Genomic DNA, 17,098 nt, shown 5'->3' with positions numbered 1-17,098 from the left:
AGGTCTCCCCAGGGCCTCCCCAGCGCCACATTCTCTGAGCTGGATGGTCCCCAGGGAGCATGCATGCCACACCCCCATTGTGTAGCCGAGCAGCCTGAGGCCCACAGGGTGCAGGGACTGGCTGAGGTTCACCTAGGGAGCGGGGTCACAGAGCTGGGCTCCGAGCTCAGGGCTAACAGTCTTGCCTCAGGCCCCAACCTGTCAAGGAGACTCTTCCCTATCCATGGGTTCCCAGAGGAAATTCTGGACTGATTCCAGGGCCTACAGCATCCCCTGGAGAACAAGCAGTGCCCACCTTGCCCGGTGTGTCCAGAGTCACACAAGATCAGTAATAGCTGATGTGGCAGGGTGACCTGCTGTGTTCCCGGCATTCATCCTTACCTCGTTCAGTTATCACAGTGACCCCATCATTCCCAGATGAAGAAATGTGGCACAGAGAGGTTAAGTCTCTTGCCTGAAGTCACATAGCTGCTTAGGGGTAGAGCTTGGATTTGAGCTGGGGAGTCTGGCTTCAGAGCCCACCCTTAACTGCCATGCCCCACCTGTCCTTGCTCTCACTCAAAACGCTTTGGGAGGGGTGAAGGTCTGGGAAGTTCTGAGCATCGGGCCTGCTAGAGTCAGAGCCTGATAAATGGTGACCCAAAAGTCAGAGCCATGATTTTTCTTTATAATCATATCCTCACAACAGCCTTGAGAAGTCTGCTTTATCTCTGTTTTGCAGATGAGGATGCTGAGGCCCAGAGAGGGGAAGTGACTTGCCTAGGGTCACACAGTGGGAAGAGGTGGAGCAGGTCCTCTAGTTCAAGACCCCTGACTCTACCCCTGGTGTGCGTGCTGGGACCCCAGGCTGCTTCCCAGGTCCTCTGGGACAGCCCCTGCCTTCCATAGGTAAGGTGATGAACCATCAGGGCTGCCAAGATGAGGGAGCTGGGAGAGGCGGCCATGATGGGTGGGGAGACCTTGGCCAGGCTCAGGGGACCTGAGGATGGGGAAGTGGGAGGCAAAAGGGGGTGGCAGCACCATGGGCCTCACCGGGGAGTTTTCAACTTGGTTTTCCCTGTGTTTCCCTTTCTTTAGACCTCCCAGATGTCTGGCTCAGAAATCTCTTAATCTCTTAGTCACTCATTCATTCAGCTGTTTATTGAGTACCTACTGTTTGCCACACCATGTTCTAGGTACTGGGAGCACACCCAGACAAAAGCCCATGGCAATAATCGTGTAATTACACAAAATAAAAATAAAAACTGGGCCACATGTTATCAAGGAGCAGCACAAACGTCAGGGGGAGTTAAACCAGTGAAAGGATTTGGGGAACACTTCCCAAGGAGGTGACTTTTAAGCTGAGACCTGAAGGAGGCATGAGTCATCCTGGTGAAGTGGTCAGGGCAGAGCATTTAGGCTGAAGGAATAGCATGTGCAAAGTGATGAGCTGTCAGCATGGTGAGCTGTCAGCCATCTCTCCTTCTTCCAGCCTGCTGCTGTATCCCTGCCTTACTTACAACTTTCAGCACCTTTCCTCTGGTGTTAGACAATTTCAGTCAGTCATATATTCATTCAACAAACCCTCAGTAAGCTCTTTCCTATGTGCTAAGTGCCTGGGACATAGACATGACTCAGATACTGTCCCTGCCCATGAGGGACAGAAACAATGTTTCAGGGGGAGTGGGGAAGGTTAGGGCTTCTGATTATAAGGTGTTTCTTTTGTGCTTGGCCCTGTATCAATGAAGCTCTTTACGGGTGCCATCATCATTCCCATTTTACAGATGAAGAAACTGAGGCTCTGAAAGGCTGTCTTACCCAAAGAGGCTAGTACGCCTCTTTGGGCCTCAGTTTCCCCATCTGTAGAATGAGTGGAGGTGGAGGCTACCTACGGGGCTCAGGCAGCCCTGTGTGCTCCCAGAGCTCCTCCTTCATCCTTGGGTTTTCTCTCGTCTCCAGCCAGGACCATGGGCAGCAACAAAAGCAAGCCCAAGGACGCCAGCCAGCGGCGCCGCAGCCTGGAGCCTGCTGAGAATGCCCACAGTGCTGGTGGGGGTGCCTTCCCTGCCTCACAGACCCCCAGCAAGCCCGCCTCCGCTGATGGCCACCGTGGCCCCAACATGGCCTTCACCCCTGCGTCCACCGAGCCCAAGCTGTTTGGAGGCTTCAACTCCTCGGACACAGTCACCTCCCCGCAGAGGGCAGGGCCGCTGGCTGGTCAGTGGAAGTGTGGGTGCCGGGATGCCTTGCCCATCTTGACTGGGCCCAGGCTGCTGTGCCAGGAGGGGCAGTGACATTCCCCTTGGGCTGCTGCTTCTTTTGCTCACTAAAGGGGAGTGTATGGGTTGATTACATGGCCTTGGGGACTGTTGGGAGTTTCCTGGAAGCTGTGGTTGGGGAAGGGCTTTATATACACTCCATCAGACGCAGAGTATAAAGGGACCTAGAAATATAGGACTGTAGGGGGAAACTGAAACCACGAGAGCAAGGGGGCTGCTTATGAGCTGCACCAGACCAGGTCCGAGGCTTTGCTCTTTGCTCTGGTTAGTACAGAGATGGGTCAGCACCGGCAGCTGGTGTGTGGCAGAGGGAGCTGGGCGGGTTAGGAGGAAGAACCAGAGCTGGTCCTCAGAGACCCTCCAGACGCTGAGATGCGCCCATACGCCCTCTGCTGGCTGTTTGAGGTATTGCACGCCCAGATAAGGGATGCTCAGAGAGAGATGCACACATAAGACACACAAACACGTGTTCTCTCACCTGACACACTCACACGGAACCACACAGTCATGGTTACACACACACAGTTAGCAAACACACTCATTCATTTGTTTAAGAAATATTTGTGGCACCCCTAACTGTGTGCCGGGATTCTTCTGGTGCTGGGGACACAGCAGTGTGTAAAACAGACAAAACCACTGTGGGGAAGAGAAACAAAGCAAGGAGTGTAAACTATGTAGGGTGTTAGAAAGTGGTAATTGGTGAGAAGGAACAGAAAGAGTGGGGAGTGGAGGTTATAATTAAAATGGGGAACAGAGAAGGCCTCTCTGAGGGGACCATTACCTGCCACCAAGGTCTCCCTAGACACAGAGAAGCCCCCAGAGAGAGAGAAACATGGCCACCTATCCTGGTGCAGTTTCCTTCATTTCCTGGTTCATTGCATCTGACAGTTGTTTCTTGAGCCCCGACTATGTGCTAGGCTCTGGGAACAAAACAAAGATGGCTGTTAGTGGAGGCTTCTGGTTCTATGGGGAAGATAGACACCAAAAGGATAAGCCAACACCCAGCATCACCTAAAGCCAGTGGGACACTCAGATGTGAAGAGATACACAAGCCTCCTACAGGCCCTCATGGGTGCCCACCCCCTAGGATTATGACCATGCCTCTGGGCTGGGCTCTGATGGCGTTTGAGACCAACTCCCACTCCTCCCAGGGAATGGGGCCCTCCCGTCCCCCCCTCTCCCCAGCCATGGCCCTGGCCATTCTGACATGCACCATCCTTCTCTGCAGGTGGAGTGACCACCTTTGTGGCCCTCTATGACTATGAGTCGCGGACAGAGACTGACCTATCCTTCAAGAAAGGGGAGCGGCTCCAGATTGTCAATAACACGTGAGTGCCCTCCCCCCATCATCCCATGGGACCCTGTTCCCTAGACCTGGTCTTGGGCCAGGGCCACTTGTGAGTTTCCCAGAGCCGGGGGCAGCATGATAGGCAGGAGGCAGAGCTGAGCATCATGGCCGCTGAGGGCCTGAGAACTGTCCTGGGGCCTATGGGAGTGACGCTGAGGCAGGAGGAGGTGGTCATGGCTCCAGGAGGGCCCCTGGGGCAGGGGTCTGGGTTCAGTAACTGGTCCACAGAGTATGGTGCCTCAGATCCCAGACCCTGAAGGGGGCATGTGGGCAGGCAAAACTGGGCCCAGGATCCAGGACTACACAAAGCAGGGCCTGTAGCCAAAGGCTATGCCCACAGAGATGCCCTCATTAGTGACCTGGGGCTAGAGGGCCTGAGGCAGCTGGTCAAGCTAGAGTCTCCAGCTGTAGGGGGAGGAGCCCACGTTGGGAGGGTTAGGGGACCCATATTGGGCACCCATTGTGAGAGGGTCAGGTTTAGACATAGGGATGAAGTGGTGGGTTAGGGTATGGAGGGCAGGGCTCCCTGATGGGCATCTAGTCACCTCCAGGGACTCCAGCTTTGGGGTGGGGCATCCTAGAGTCAAGCTGGCCTATAGTGGAGATGGACTTCCCCTGTCAGGCTCTGGGTCCCCTGTGGGCAGGGGAGCAGGGAGGAATGAACCAGTGAAGGGTGGGTAGGACTCTAGCCATGGGGTGGGGGTCCTTTCCCTCCCCTCCCCTCCTCTTTTTTTCTTGCCTAGAGTGCAGTGGGGGTGGGGTGCAAAGCCTGTCATGGGGCGTCCGGTGCAGGCTTTGGGCCATATGCCCAGGGTTGGGGTCAGTGGGGGGCTTCGTGGTGGGGCAGGGTGGAGTTTGCTCCTGCAGGAGCTGCCGACAGTGGGCAGGGCAGAGCTCTGCACTTGCTGCATCGTTGCCTTTGGCAGCACTTGCTGTCCCCCCAACCTGGCCCACAGCCTCGGGACCCCGCATTCCTGGCCCACGCTTGCTCTCTCCAGCCCTCTCTCAGCTTCTCCCTCTTTCTGCTTCTCTCTCGCTGGCCTTTAGGAGGAAGGTGGATGTCAGGTGTGTACACACTTCATGGGCGGGCTGGTGGGGGCGCTTCGCTGGTGGGGGTGGGGTTGCTGTCTGCATGTGGCCGTGTCCCTGCCTGTGGTCTCTGGCTCCCCTGGCTGCCCCCCTCCTTCCCCAGCTTATGTCCCCACCCCCAACCAGTTTGACCATGTCCCAACTTTAACCCCAGGCTGAGAATGGGGAGGGTCTTCCCATCACCCTGTCACTCCTCACCACCCCTCCTCCTTACCCACCTTCCTAACTCACCACCTACCCATTTCCACCCATTAGCCCACATTGAGTGCCAGCTGCATGCAGGGTCCAGGGCTGGGCCCACTGGGGCCACAGTGGAGAAGGCCTTGGCCATGTCTTCCCGGAGCTAGCGTGTGGCCGGGAGCCAGCCCCAGCCCAGGCCAATGGCAGGCAGCGGGCGGGGCCAGGGTCAGCCCTGGCGTTCGGGCCACTGCTGTGTGTCCTCCTCGGGTGGTGACCACAGACACTGGCAGGTTCGGACAGGTCCTTGAAGGAAGAACAGTGAAGTTGTGTGGCAGGTGGAGGTGGGGGAAGACAATTCCTTGCAGGGGGACAGCTTGTGGGAGGACGCAGTGCTGGAGGGGGCTGAATGCCTTCAGGTGCTAGAGGAGAGAGTAGAACTGATCCCTGAGCAACCTTGAAGGCTGGCTACTGAGGTTGGACGTCTCCACCATCTCTGAGCATGTCTTGCTTGTCCATGCCTCCCTGCCCTTGTGCATGCTGTTCCTTCTGCCTGAGATACCCTTTGTCCCGTCTCTGCCTGGCAAACTCCTATTCATCCCTCAAGACCCAGCTCAGGACTGTTTTCTCGTCTTCTCTGTGGGGCAAAAGGGAAAAGAGGTGCCAAGTGCTGTGCCAGGCATTTTTACCCGTGTCTTTGCATTTACTCTGCTGCCATCCCGCCAGGGTTGTAGTGATGGGGGAAGGGCTGACTCCATTTTGCAAATGAGGAAACTGAGGCTCAGAGATACGAAGCCCCTTGCCCAAGGTCACACAGCTACCAAATAGCAAAGCCAGGATTGGAACTGGGGCAGCGGCTCTCTCCCCTCTTCGAGCTGCCCTGGGGGCGGGGGTTTTCCCAACTTCCCACCCCTTTGCGTGTCCAAATCCCAGTGTCGCTCCAGTTCTCTATGGTTCCAGCTATTTGCTTCTGCCTCCTCCAAACCGGGAGCTCCTTGAGGGCTGTCCTCGAGTCTGCCACATTTCTGGGTCCCCGTGTCACCTGTTGCTCAGTACACTGGTGCTGGTGAACAAGGTGTGTGAATAGTAATGAAATAGCACCATTTACTGTGCTTTGTGTGTGAGCCAGGTTTTGTGCTGTGCACTTTCAGTTGCTTTGTTGTATTTATACATCACCACAGCCCTGGGAAGTAGAAATGCATATTTGCTCCATTTTATAGATGAGAAAACTGAGGCCCAGAGAGGTGAAATGACTTGCTTGAGGTCACACAGCTAGTGGTGGCAGAGCGGGGAAGGGTAGGCATGCCCATGGCTCTTATAGGAGTCAGGGGACTTGCCAAGGAGCCAGGAGGAGGGAAAGGCTGTTCAGGGGAGGACACATCAGGCTGGAGGTTTTGAAGTCCTGGGGAATCTCAACCAGCAGTAGTGGGGAGGGCACCTCGGGCTGGGGTCACAGCTTGAGCAAAGGTGTGGGGGGAGGAAAGTCTCTGGGAACTTTTGATTTCTGCCTCTTTCACCCAGAGGTTGCAGGCAGCCCTCACTCCTTCCTTTGTCCAGCTCCTTCCGTTCCTTCTTCCGGCCTTTTCGGATGGGCTGGGGGGTGTTTGGCCAGGACTGGGGCTTCCAGGAGGGCCAGCAGTGATGGAGTCCCTCGGAAGTCCTCAGTGCAGTGAGGTACCTGATTGGAAGGTGGGGGTGAATTGGGAGCCCTTCCTCACTTCACAACGGTTAACCCCTCCTTTGCCTGAGAAGTCTGGTGGTGGTAGAGTTGGGGGCTGGCATAAGAGGAAGAGGAGGGATAAAGGGATGGGAGGGGCTTAGTGGAAGATGGGCCACCCAAATTTGAGGGGTTCAGGTCTCATACTGTACCCAGGGACCACCCTGCATGTCCTTCCACCACTATTGCTTAGGGTCCATTATTGTTTAATCCTCTAGTGTGCTGCCCCAATCCCCGACCCCCATCCCTTATGAGTGGGACTTGCTGAGTCTACCCTGTGGCCAGCCTGGGTGTCGGGGAGGTGGAGAGCTTAAGGATGAGCCTCTGTCACTGGGCTTTGGCCAGGGCTGGCTGGGTTGGGGTCTTCACAGTAGCAGGCCTGCTCCCCGGTCTTCATACCATATGTCCCTTAATCCTAGGATCCTGGGTGCTTTGTGGACCTGGGTCCGAGGAAGCCCACTGGAGTCTGAGGTCTGACTGCCTGAAGCCCCAGCCTGGTGTCTTAGTCCCCAGGTGGTGGGACTCCTCTGGGGGTGACTCTGGGTTGCTCCTTGAACTGCCCCGTCCTCCCACCCCGATTCCAGCAGCCTTTTTGGAGGAGCCCTCCAGCAGGCACTGACCTCTCCCACCTTGTCCTGGGGACTCCAGTTCCACTCCCTACCATGGGGCAAGGGACACCATCCTGCCCTCCTTACTCGGGACACTGTGACCTGCCCTGGCCTCACCCTGCCCTCTCCCCACTCACCCTGTGCCCAGGCCCCAGGGCTTGTAACTTGCCTGCCTGGGCCATGTGCTGGCTTGCCTGCAGCCCCCAAAGGCTTCTGTAATCATTCCCAACAACCCATGTGCGTTAAATATAAGTGCCCAAACTGGCATAACATCCCAGGTTCCAAAGCTGCCACATCCCTGATCCACATACCAGCCTGGCTGGTGCAAAAAGAAGATCCTAAGGCTCAGAGAGGTGAGGTCAGTAGCCTGAGATCACACAGCTAGTGAACAGCTAGCTCAGGGGCTCCAGGTCCAATGCTTTCTTCTCTGGCCACTGGTGGGAAGGTGAAGGGTCAACCAGCGAATGTGTGATTCCCTTCCTGCCTTCCATTTTTCCTGCCCATCTGATAAGGACGAGGTCCCAGGGAAGGTGTTGGATACAGTAAATCTGCTCAACCTGATAGATTAACGCCACTGTCACTTCTGAGTCTCGGCTTGGGTTGGTGTCCCTGTGGGACTGGACTGGTTTGGGAAGCTGTGAGGCGCCTCCTGTAGGAGGAGCCCCAGGTCCTTGGCAGCCACCTGCTGCAGGTTTGAACCTCTCAGACCACAGACTTAGGAAGATGGGGCTTGATAGCTCCATTTCACAGGTGGGCAAATTGAGGCTCAGATGATAATCACAGTAATTATCTCACCCAAAGTGAGCTTGATTCTGACTGATTTACACACTTTGCTTACGAGGAGATTCTATGAATAGTACCTCCTTTTGATAGATGAGGAAACTAAGACCCAGAGAAGGTAGGATACTTGCCCAAGGTCACACAGCAAATTCTTATTGGAGACTGGCACTGAGCTGCTTTGGTTTTTAAAAAATGTTTTGGAGATTTGGAAGGGGCACCACTGAGATACAGATTCAACTGTCTTATTTTATTTTTTTAACCAAATCAAGATAGTAACAGTTCATGCACGTTGAACTCCTACCATGGCCCAGACTCTGTGCTAGTATTGTACATCCTTAGAGGGAGGCATGAGTATATCCATCCTACAGATGAGGAAACTGAGGCAGAGCCAAGGTCACACAGTCTCCAAGTGGTGAGTTGGGATGGTGCCCGGGATGGCTGACTCTGGCGCTCAAGTTCTCAGATACCTCTCAAGCTGGGGTCAAGCCATAGTTGGACCTTGGGATCCCTTAGTGAGATGGCAGTTCACGACCATCCCTGTCCTTGTGAATGAAAGCCGTCAGACTGGCCTGGGAGCCCAAACTCACTTATAGGCTGATGTCAGGGAGCCAGAGGCTCTGCTGGCTGAAGCCTGGGCAATGTCAGCAGAGTTGAATGCCCCTTCTTCTGGGGCCCTGCTTGGCTGGCTTCTGGGGATATGCTCCTGTGGCCTTCCGCTCTGAGTTGGAGCCTGGGGCTTCCCAGAGGCTCGTCTGCTTGCGCTCTGACTTTGTCAGTCTGCCTGGTTTTGTAGCCTCTGACCTACACCTTGGACCAGTCCCCTGCCCCCAGCCCTGCTGCCTCCTCCTCCATCTTCCCCTGGCTTCCCCTAGGGTCTCTGAGCCTCTGAAGGCCTGAGGAGGCTGCAGGGGTCCTGGAGGGCTGCTGTGTCTGGCTGCGGGCACTCAAGGACCCTGGTCCTCACTCTTGCTCTGCCATTGATTTGCTGTATGGCTCTGAGCAAATCACTGCCCCTCTCTGTGTCTTGTGTTCCCCATTGGTGAAATGAAGGCTTTGGACGGGAAGATGTCAGCTATTCCCTGTGACTTGAGTCCTTGCTTTGTAGCTTTGGACAAGTCTCTGCCCCTCTCTGCCTCGGTTTCCCTAATTCTGCAAAGAAAGTGCTGGGTTACTCCAGCCTGGGTGCTGTATGTCCTTGGGATGGTCCCTCAACATCTCTGAGCCATGGTTTCTTAATCTGGGGCTGAGACCTGCCTTCCTTCCTCACAGGGTGGCCTTGAGGGTCAAATGGAACAGACAAGTGTGGACACTCCCAGCTGGGTGCATAAGAGGAAGTGGATGGAGTTCCTGGGTATCTGAGGGCTTCTTTCCTTGAGATGGGCCTTGCCTCCTTACTCTGGGCCCCCCCTCTCCTGCAGAGACTCCCACATGAGCTTGTGTCCCTACCTGAGTGTGCTTCAATGATGATACAGCCGAGTTACCCCACACAGCCCCCGTTGTATTGCCCTCACCTCAGTCCATCCAGAAGGGACCCCACCTGTTCTGGTTCAGCCTCGGCACCCCTCGCTGAGCCCTGGGTCTGGGTGTATTCTTGCAGGTCTTTGGAGAGCTCCCCAAGCCCCGCTTACTCCTGGCCTCAACTTCTCCATCTTCAAAATGGGCTGAAGAATGTGGGTCAGGGGAAACTCAGCAGAACCAGGAGCTAGGGATTCAGATTCACGTCCAGACTGTGTGACTGGGCAAGGGCCTTTCTCTCTCTGGGCCTCTGCGATGGGGAGGGGAACACATCCTGCTTGCTGTGTACCTTCTCAGGGTCGTGGTGAAGTCCAAAGGCAGCCTTGGATTGAGAAGCTCAGCAAGCTAGCAAGCCCCACCGCCTCCTGTAGGGGAGAATTTCTTCTTATCTGGCAGTCAGGAGCCTGGGCCTGGCTGTGTGACCTTGAGCAGAGGCCTTTGCTTCTCTGGCCTCAGTCTTCCCATCTACACAGAAGGAATGGGAGGGGGCTGGACCCTATTTCCCAAGCAGCCCTTCCCATTGTCCCCTTCCCTCCACTCCCCATGGACCCTCTCCCTGTCCCTGTTGGTTGCTTTGGATGTGAGGCCTCTGTGGCTGCCCACCTTGTCCCCTGTCCCCAGCACCGCCTGGCTGTCCCGCTGTCTTCCTCGCTCTTTCTGCCTCTCTCTCTCACCATCCCCATCTCTGCCTCTTCTTTCCTGTTGGGCTCTCGCTTTCTCCTCTCTCCTCTGTGTCTCTGGACCCCCGCTCCAGCCACACCTGGTTCACATTCAGATGGCTGCACAGGTACTTCGCCCCCTCCCCACTCCCACCCAGGTCCAGGGGACCCAACCCTGCAGGGAGCTCCCCGGTTCCCATTTCCTCCTCTTCTTCCTCCTCCTTGTGGGGCAATTAGTGTAGAAGTGCCCCTGGGCATTGGGGCTCTGCCACCTCAGTCCCCTCTGACATGACTTGCTGTGTGATTTTGGGCAAGCCCCAGCCCCCTCTGGCCTCAGTTTCCCCCGTAGGTGGGCAGGCTACAAGAGGAGGCCTGTAATTTTCAGTCGAGGAGCTCTTTAGGTGTGACCTGTGATTTGTGACAAAGGCAAGCATTGCTCTAGTTTGCAGAGTTGGCACGTGGATTGTCACCAAGCCCCAAAAGGGCCATCCCCTGCCTCCACCCAGGTCTCACCAGCTCCCAGGATTGGCCTTCCAAATCTCAGGGCTTGGGGAGGCTTTGAAGGTCTGATTTGACATCCATCTTGGGCAGGAATCTTCTCTCCTGTTGTAACTTGCTTGCTCCCCAGAGACAAGGAGCTCCCTACCTCCTGCCCAAGGCAGCTCTTGGCATCTTGAGATGGCTTGGTCTACTGTCTGAAGGGAAGCAGATTACTTCCCATTCCAGGACTCTGGCCCTGTGAATTCGGGCCTCAGGCTGACCAATGTCAGTCCTGTCACAGTCCTGGAGAAAGCCTGTCTGAGTCAGCTTTGGCCAAGAGGCATCTGGGCCAGGGAGAGGAAGAGTTCCAGGCCGGCTTGGCCTGGCAGGCTGTGAGTGGCCTGGTCCACCGCTCCCTGTGCTCCACTTGGCCTCAGGGTGCCCAGCACTGTACCCCTGAAGATTGCAGGCACTGGGGCCCACTGCTGATGGCTCCCTTTTCCTTTGCTCCCTCCCTCTCCCCCTGCTCAGAGAGGGAGACTGGTGGCTGGCCCACTCACTCAGCACCGGCCAGACGGGCTACATTCCCAGCAACTACGTGGCGCCCTCCGACTCCATCCAGGCCGAGGAGTGAGTACCGACTCTACCTTCCTGCTTGTTCTCCATCACTGCTGGTTCAGAGCTTCTCTCTGGGCCGGACGGGGTGGTCTGGCTGCCCAAGGCCCCTGCCACATTCCAGGGAGAGGCACTGTGGGTTGGCAGAAGCCTGGCCCACCAACGCCAGCTTCCTCCTTCCTCCCCCAGGTGGTACTTTGGCAAGATCACCAGACGGGAATCAGAGCGGTTATTGCTCAATGTGGAGAACCCGAGAGGGACCTTCCTAGTACGAGAAAGCGAGACCACGAAAGGTATGAGCCCACATGCTGGCCAGTGGGAACTGAGTCTTCTTGTGGGTTGTTTGAGCTGGATGTTGCAGAATGAATAGGACTTCAGTATATGGAGGGAGGAGGTAAGAGCCCTCCAGGTGGAGAAAATGACGGCATCAAAGGCAGGGAGGTACATTTGAGGAAGGTTGAGTTATCTGGGGCGGCCAGAGGTATAGCAAAAGATGACACTTAGCCTTTCTAGCCTCAGTTTCCTCAGGTGAGGAATGGACACAGGTTGTCAAGAGGACTGAGGATTGCACAGCAAAAGACTTGTTCTCAGGGTGGGTGCTGATACAATGTCCCCTGTTTTCCCCTTCTTCAGGGGTCTCTGGGCTCGACTAGGTGCTGGGACATGGCTTTTCTCTTCCCCCAATAGTCCTGGCCCCAGTTCTTCTCTTGCACCTTCCCCCAGCCAGAGAACCCACATCACCCACTGTCTCGCCAGCCCCTCTGCAAGTGGGTTGCAGGCACCTCATCACCATGGCAACAAAGCTGGGCTGCTTCTTGTGGGCCTGGGGCTCAGCGGGAAATGGGAAAGCAGATCATCCATGTCACACATGTGTATTTATGAGCAGTCGTGTGGCCGGGCACGCCATATGTGGGTCCAGGCATGTGTATGCATGTGGAGGTGGAATTGTCTGTGTGTTACAGCGTGGGAGTGAGTTGCTGTGGGTTTGTCTTTGTGCCTGGGGGACTGGGATTGTGTACCTGTGTGAGCATGGGGCCACCGGGCACAGGTGTGCCTGCCTATGTGCACGTGTGGTCAGGGGCTGGCTTCAGGCTCAGGCCCATGGCTTCCACGTGCACAAGGCCTGGGCCATCTGCGGGAAGTCATGGTTGCCCCATGCAGCTTTAGAGACCCAGCTACCAGTTCAAGTCCCAGCTCTGTGCCTGACTTGCTGGGTGACCTGAGGCTAACTGCTTTCCCTTTCTGGGCTTCATTTTTCCTTCTGTACCCAAGGTTTTAAACCCCACCTAAGGATTGTCTAGAGAGTCCATGGGCTTCTAGCACGATATCTGTGTGTTACCTCCTAAGAAGAGCTTTCTCTGGCCACTGGAGCCTCTGCTCCTGCTGCCCCTGCCTCTGGGGCTCGGCCTTGTTCCCTGATACCACCCCAGGCGTCTCTTGGGCTCAGGTTAGCAGAGGCTCTTAGCCAGGCCTGCTGGGCAGGGGCGAGCTTTTTCAGCCCAAAGCTTTTCCAGGCTCAAGGAAAGCAGGGAGGGGGGATTATGGCTGGCCCAGCTGAGCCTTGGCAGCCTTCAGGGCACGTCCCGCACACGGTCACCTGCCCATGACTGCCTCAGCCTCAGCCAACCACCTGCTCCTGCCTGATCCTGGAGTCTTTAGGAAGTGGTGGGGCATGGACCGTGCTCCAGCGGGCAGACCCAGAGAAGGGAAGCAGTTAGTCTGGGGACACACAGCCACTTGGGCCATTCCTACATTCCCAGCAAGCATTTATTAAGCACCTACTGTGTGCCAGGCCCTCTTATATGTGGTCTCATTGGATCTTCCCAGCAGCCCTGGGAGTGGCCCCATTGTGCAGAGGAGGAAACTGAGGCCCAGAGAAGGCAAGCAGTTTGTCCAGGTCACACAGTTGGGATGCACACCCAGTCTTCAGAGGTCTTGCTGGGGCCAAGGGTGCATGACAAGGCTTTCTGGTCAGATGGCCCTTTGCTGACTTATCTCAGTGGCCTCCCCAGAGCTGGGTGCTCAGGGACAGGTTGGACCAGACCTTGCTGTACCCTGGGCCACGGGCTGCCGACTTGGCCTCCCTCTCCCCTCTCGTGTTGGATAGGCACAGAGCTGTACTTAGTGCCATGGCCTGTGGGGGCGACAGGCCTGGTGGTCACAGCTCCTCTCTGGCCCTGCTCTGCAGGTGCCTACTGCCTCTCAGTGTCCGACTTCGACAACGCCAAGGGCCTCAACGTGAAGCACTACAAGATCCGCAAGCTGGACAGCGGCGGCTTCTACATCACCTCTCGCACCCAGTTCAACAGTCTGCAGCAGCTCGTCGCCTACTACTCCAGTGAGTGACCCCTCTCCCTGGGGGCAGGCCTCCAGGGGATGGGCGGCTGGGGCCAGGGCAGAGCAGGTAGCCTGGGCCTGGGGTTAGGCCCTCTGAGGGCATGTGGTTGGGCGGCAGGGGAGGGTATTGTGTCATCTTCAGCTGCAGTCCCTGAGTAGGGGGCTTTGGGGCCAACAAGGGCTGGGGCTTCTGTTATCCTGAGGATTTGCGGCTCCTGCTCTCCCCACTTCTTTCCCCCTGCCTCTTCTTCCCTTCCTCTCTCTCCTTCCTCCCTCTCTCCTCCTCCCTCCCCATATTTTCCCTATTCCTTCCTCCCTGTGCTCTCTCTTCCCTGTTTCCCCTCATTCCTCTCGCCCACTGCCCCTCCCTCCTCTTTCTCCTCCTCTGCAGCTGGCTGGTGGGGAGGGGGCTGCCTGGAGGAGTGAGCAGGGAAGGGAGGAGGCATAGGCTGGTATCATTTGTCTCTGCAGCCCTAGGACCGGTCTGAACTGGTTACTGGGAGAGGAGGAGGGGGTGGCCAGATCGATTGCTGCGAAGAGGGAGAGAGAGCAGAGGGAGAGAGAGCGAGCCATGGCAGGCAGGCAGAGGGAGCGAGGGCTCCTGGTGCTTATATGTGCAGGCCGTGTGTGCAATAGTGTGGCTGTTCCACCTGGATGTCCAGGGCTGCCTGGGTGGAGTGGAATGTCATGAGCCTGTGTGAACCCCTGTGGGCGGCTCTCTGGATGCCTGTGCAGCTGTGGTGTGTAGCTGTGGCCTCTGTGTGCAGGTGTGGCCTATTCTGAGAGTGCCAGCTACTTCACACCCCACATCTCCTTCCTCCTCCTCTGTCAGGTGGGCCTCCTGACTTCCTGTAGGATCTGCCACTTCTTTCTGTCCCTTTGGCCACCACAACTGTTCCTTCTGAACCCTTTCCCCTCAGATCAAAACCCTCCAGGGGCTATCTTGGAGTCAGGATAAAGGCCCCACTGTGGTCTCCAAGGCCTTGGGTAGTCTAAACCCAGCCTTGGGTAGTAGAAGCACTCCTTGGGTAGTCTAAACCTGGGGCCACCCTTCCCCCATTCACTTTCCTGCAGCCCCCCAGCCTCCTTTCATCTCCTCCAATCCAGCAGCTATTCCTCCCTAAGGGCCTTTGCACAGGCATGAGGCTCTGTGCCCTCTGCCTGGAGTGCGTTTCCCTAGTTAACCACTCACACTCCTGCAGAGCCAAGCCCAGTTACCACTTCCTCTGGGAAGCCTTCTAGGATTCCATCCAGCCTACCTGCAGGCACAGCTCTCCTCCATCACACATGTGGTCTGGGGAGTTGATGAAGGGAAATTGGGCTCCCCCTGGACTGTGAGCTCCCTGAGTCCAGGGTTCTACTAGACTCGTCCCCTACTGGGTCCTTGGCAACCGCCTCTCTGGGCACCCCTTAAAGTGTGACGAATGAATGGATGAATGGCTCAGTGAGCAGATGCATGAGGCACTGTGGGCCTGTGTGGGGTGAGGGTGTGTACACACCAGTGTGGACGCCTGGCCTCAAGGGTATCCTGTGTGTCCCTGAAGTTTGTGTACATATAACATGTAGGTCTGTACACACACACCATGGGACAGGGAGGGCCCAGGGTGGATGCCCAGCCTGAAGGCCACCCCCACCTCCATTTTCAGAACATGCTGACGGCCTGTGCTACCGCCTCACCACTGTGTGCCCCACGTCCAAGCCACAGACTCAGGGCCTGGCCAAGGACGCCTGGGAGATCCCCCGGGAGTCACTGCGGCTGGAGGTCAAGCTGGGCCAGGGCTGCTTTGGAGAGGTGTGGATGGGTAAGGCCTTGCCCCTGCCCCCTCAGAGGAGACCACAGTCCCCTTGGGGGGACTTTGGTGTCCCCACCAGAGAACCAGACAGATGTCCGTCCCGTCTAGTGGCTCAAGGACCCCTTCTTCCCCCTCCCCTCTTCCTCCCTGAGTCTCAGTTGCCTCTTCTGAACAGTGGGCTCTATTTTAAATAGATACATCCCCAGTGGTAGCTGACACCAAGATGGGGTGTGGCCCCCCTTACGCCTCTCAGACCATGGCACCTGTTTGCTAAGAGCTGCTCAGGGCTGGGCATTGCAACTCCCCAGCGACCTGCCGGGTGGTCTGGGCCCGGAGGCTTCACTCTGAGCCTCAATCCTCCCTACTGTGAAATGGGGCTGGTGATACGAGGTCCCTCGTGGGGTTGTGAGAATGCTGGCCCAGCATGCATGCACATCCGAGCTCTTAGCCCTGGGAAAGAAGCCCCAGCTCATGGAAGGAGTTCTGGGACGTGCAGATCTGGCCTGGTCTGGGCCTGTTAACCATCTCCTGTCTAACCCTGGAGAAATGGCAAGACCGTCCTTGAAAACAAACACCATGAAGCCCTGACAAAACCCAGGCCTTCCACTGACTGATTTCTGCTGACACGGAGCAATGAAGGAGGTTGGGGTGAGGGAGGCGTGACAGTTGGAAGCCTGTGGCTTCAGCAGAAGGATCACGGTTGTGCTGTCCTCAAGGTTTCCTCAGGAGCCACAATATGCGCTTGGCACTGCTGTCTGCACTTTCCTCCTTTCAGAGGAAGAGATGATGGAAGAGCTCGGAGAGGGTTGGTGGGTGGAAGGCACTGCGGGGATAAAGGCCTGGAGTCAAGGTCAGGTCAAGTCAGCAAAGGGGACGTGCTGGCTTTGAGCTGGAGACAGGGGAGAGGGATGAAAAGCCGGCTCCCGGGCGCAAAATGAGGCTGTGAGCAAAACCTGAGTAAGTCCACAGCATCAGCCGTTCTGGGGGCTGCAAGACTCACCCCTGACTTGGGTGTGCGATAATGTCATTTGTGGGCGGGGGGGTGTTCTCACTTCTCCCTGGTGCTCTAGATAGACTCGTGAAATGCCAAGTACAGATCCCCAGATGGGCTATGCCAGGAGGGCTACAGAGACAGGCCTGACCCCCAACGCTTAGATGGAGACCCTGAGACTCGGAGGAATGGGCCCCAGGCCACACGTCAGAAAAGCCTCAGCCCAGTAGGGAAAGCACTTGGATTAAACACACTGGTCTAGAAGATAGCTTCCCCCAAGACTCCACAAAAAAACCCGTAATAATAAAATGACAGCTACAGCTCTTATCGAGCTCTCACAATGGGCCTGGCCCAGGACCTAAAATCTCATTTAATCCTCAGGCATCCCTGCAGGGAGACACTATAGCATTGCCATTTTCCAGATGAGAAGACAGGTTCAGAGAGGGGAAGTGACCCATCTACAGAGTACTGCTGGCAGGCGGCAGAGGTGGGGGTCAAACTCTGGCCAGTCTGACCTCCAAGCCCTTGTACTTAGTGTAATGCCTTACTTTTTGGGGAGTGCGGCTCTGTGGAGGTGGCCTCGTTCTGAGACCAGCTCCACCTCACCCACAGCCCTGTTCATTTGCTAGTGCCTAAGGTGCCTTCCTTTTGCTTCCCAGAAGGAACATGGTCACCTAGGAGAGAGCAGTTGAGCTGGAATCATCGTATCCCACCCCAGGCAAATGTCCTGC

At 56.4% G+C, this 17,098-nt stretch overlaps 1 protein-coding gene across 4 annotated transcripts in view; it reads left to right on the top strand.

Annotated features, from left to right (window-relative positions):
- The window catches only part of SRC (SRC proto-oncogene, non-receptor tyrosine kinase), a 51,805-nt gene that overhangs the window by 29,451 nt on the left and 5,256 nt on the right, over positions 1–17,098 (top strand). Inside the window, exons 3-11 of one of the 4 annotated variants that reach the window (XM_074317267.1) lie at positions 722–888; positions 1,939–2,196; positions 3,487–3,586; positions 4,654–4,671; positions 10,247–10,279; positions 11,163–11,261; positions 11,436–11,539; positions 13,435–13,584; positions 15,230–15,385. In XM_074317267.1, coding sequence (XP_074173368.1) covers positions 1,947–2,196; positions 3,487–3,586; positions 4,654–4,671; positions 10,247–10,279; positions 11,163–11,261; positions 11,436–11,539; positions 13,435–13,584; positions 15,230–15,385 — 910 coding nt within the window. In that variant the 5' untranslated portion in view covers positions 722–888; positions 1,939–1,946. The remainder of the gene's footprint in view (positions 1–721; positions 889–1,938; positions 2,197–3,486; positions 3,587–4,653; positions 4,672–10,246; positions 10,280–11,162; positions 11,262–11,435; positions 11,540–13,434; positions 13,585–15,229; positions 15,386–17,098) is intronic. The other 3 variants (XM_074317269.1, XM_074317268.1, XM_074317270.1) reach the window with 3 other exon arrangements.

Source organism: Rhinolophus sinicus, linkage group LG13 (assembly GCF_036562045.2).
Source record: "Rhinolophus sinicus isolate RSC01 linkage group LG13, ASM3656204v1, whole genome shotgun sequence".
Classification (NCBI taxonomy): domain Eukaryota; kingdom Metazoa; phylum Chordata; class Mammalia; order Chiroptera; family Rhinolophidae; genus Rhinolophus; species Rhinolophus sinicus.
Note: the sequence above shows the minus strand (reverse complement) of the source record. Positions and strands in the feature narration are given on the sequence as shown.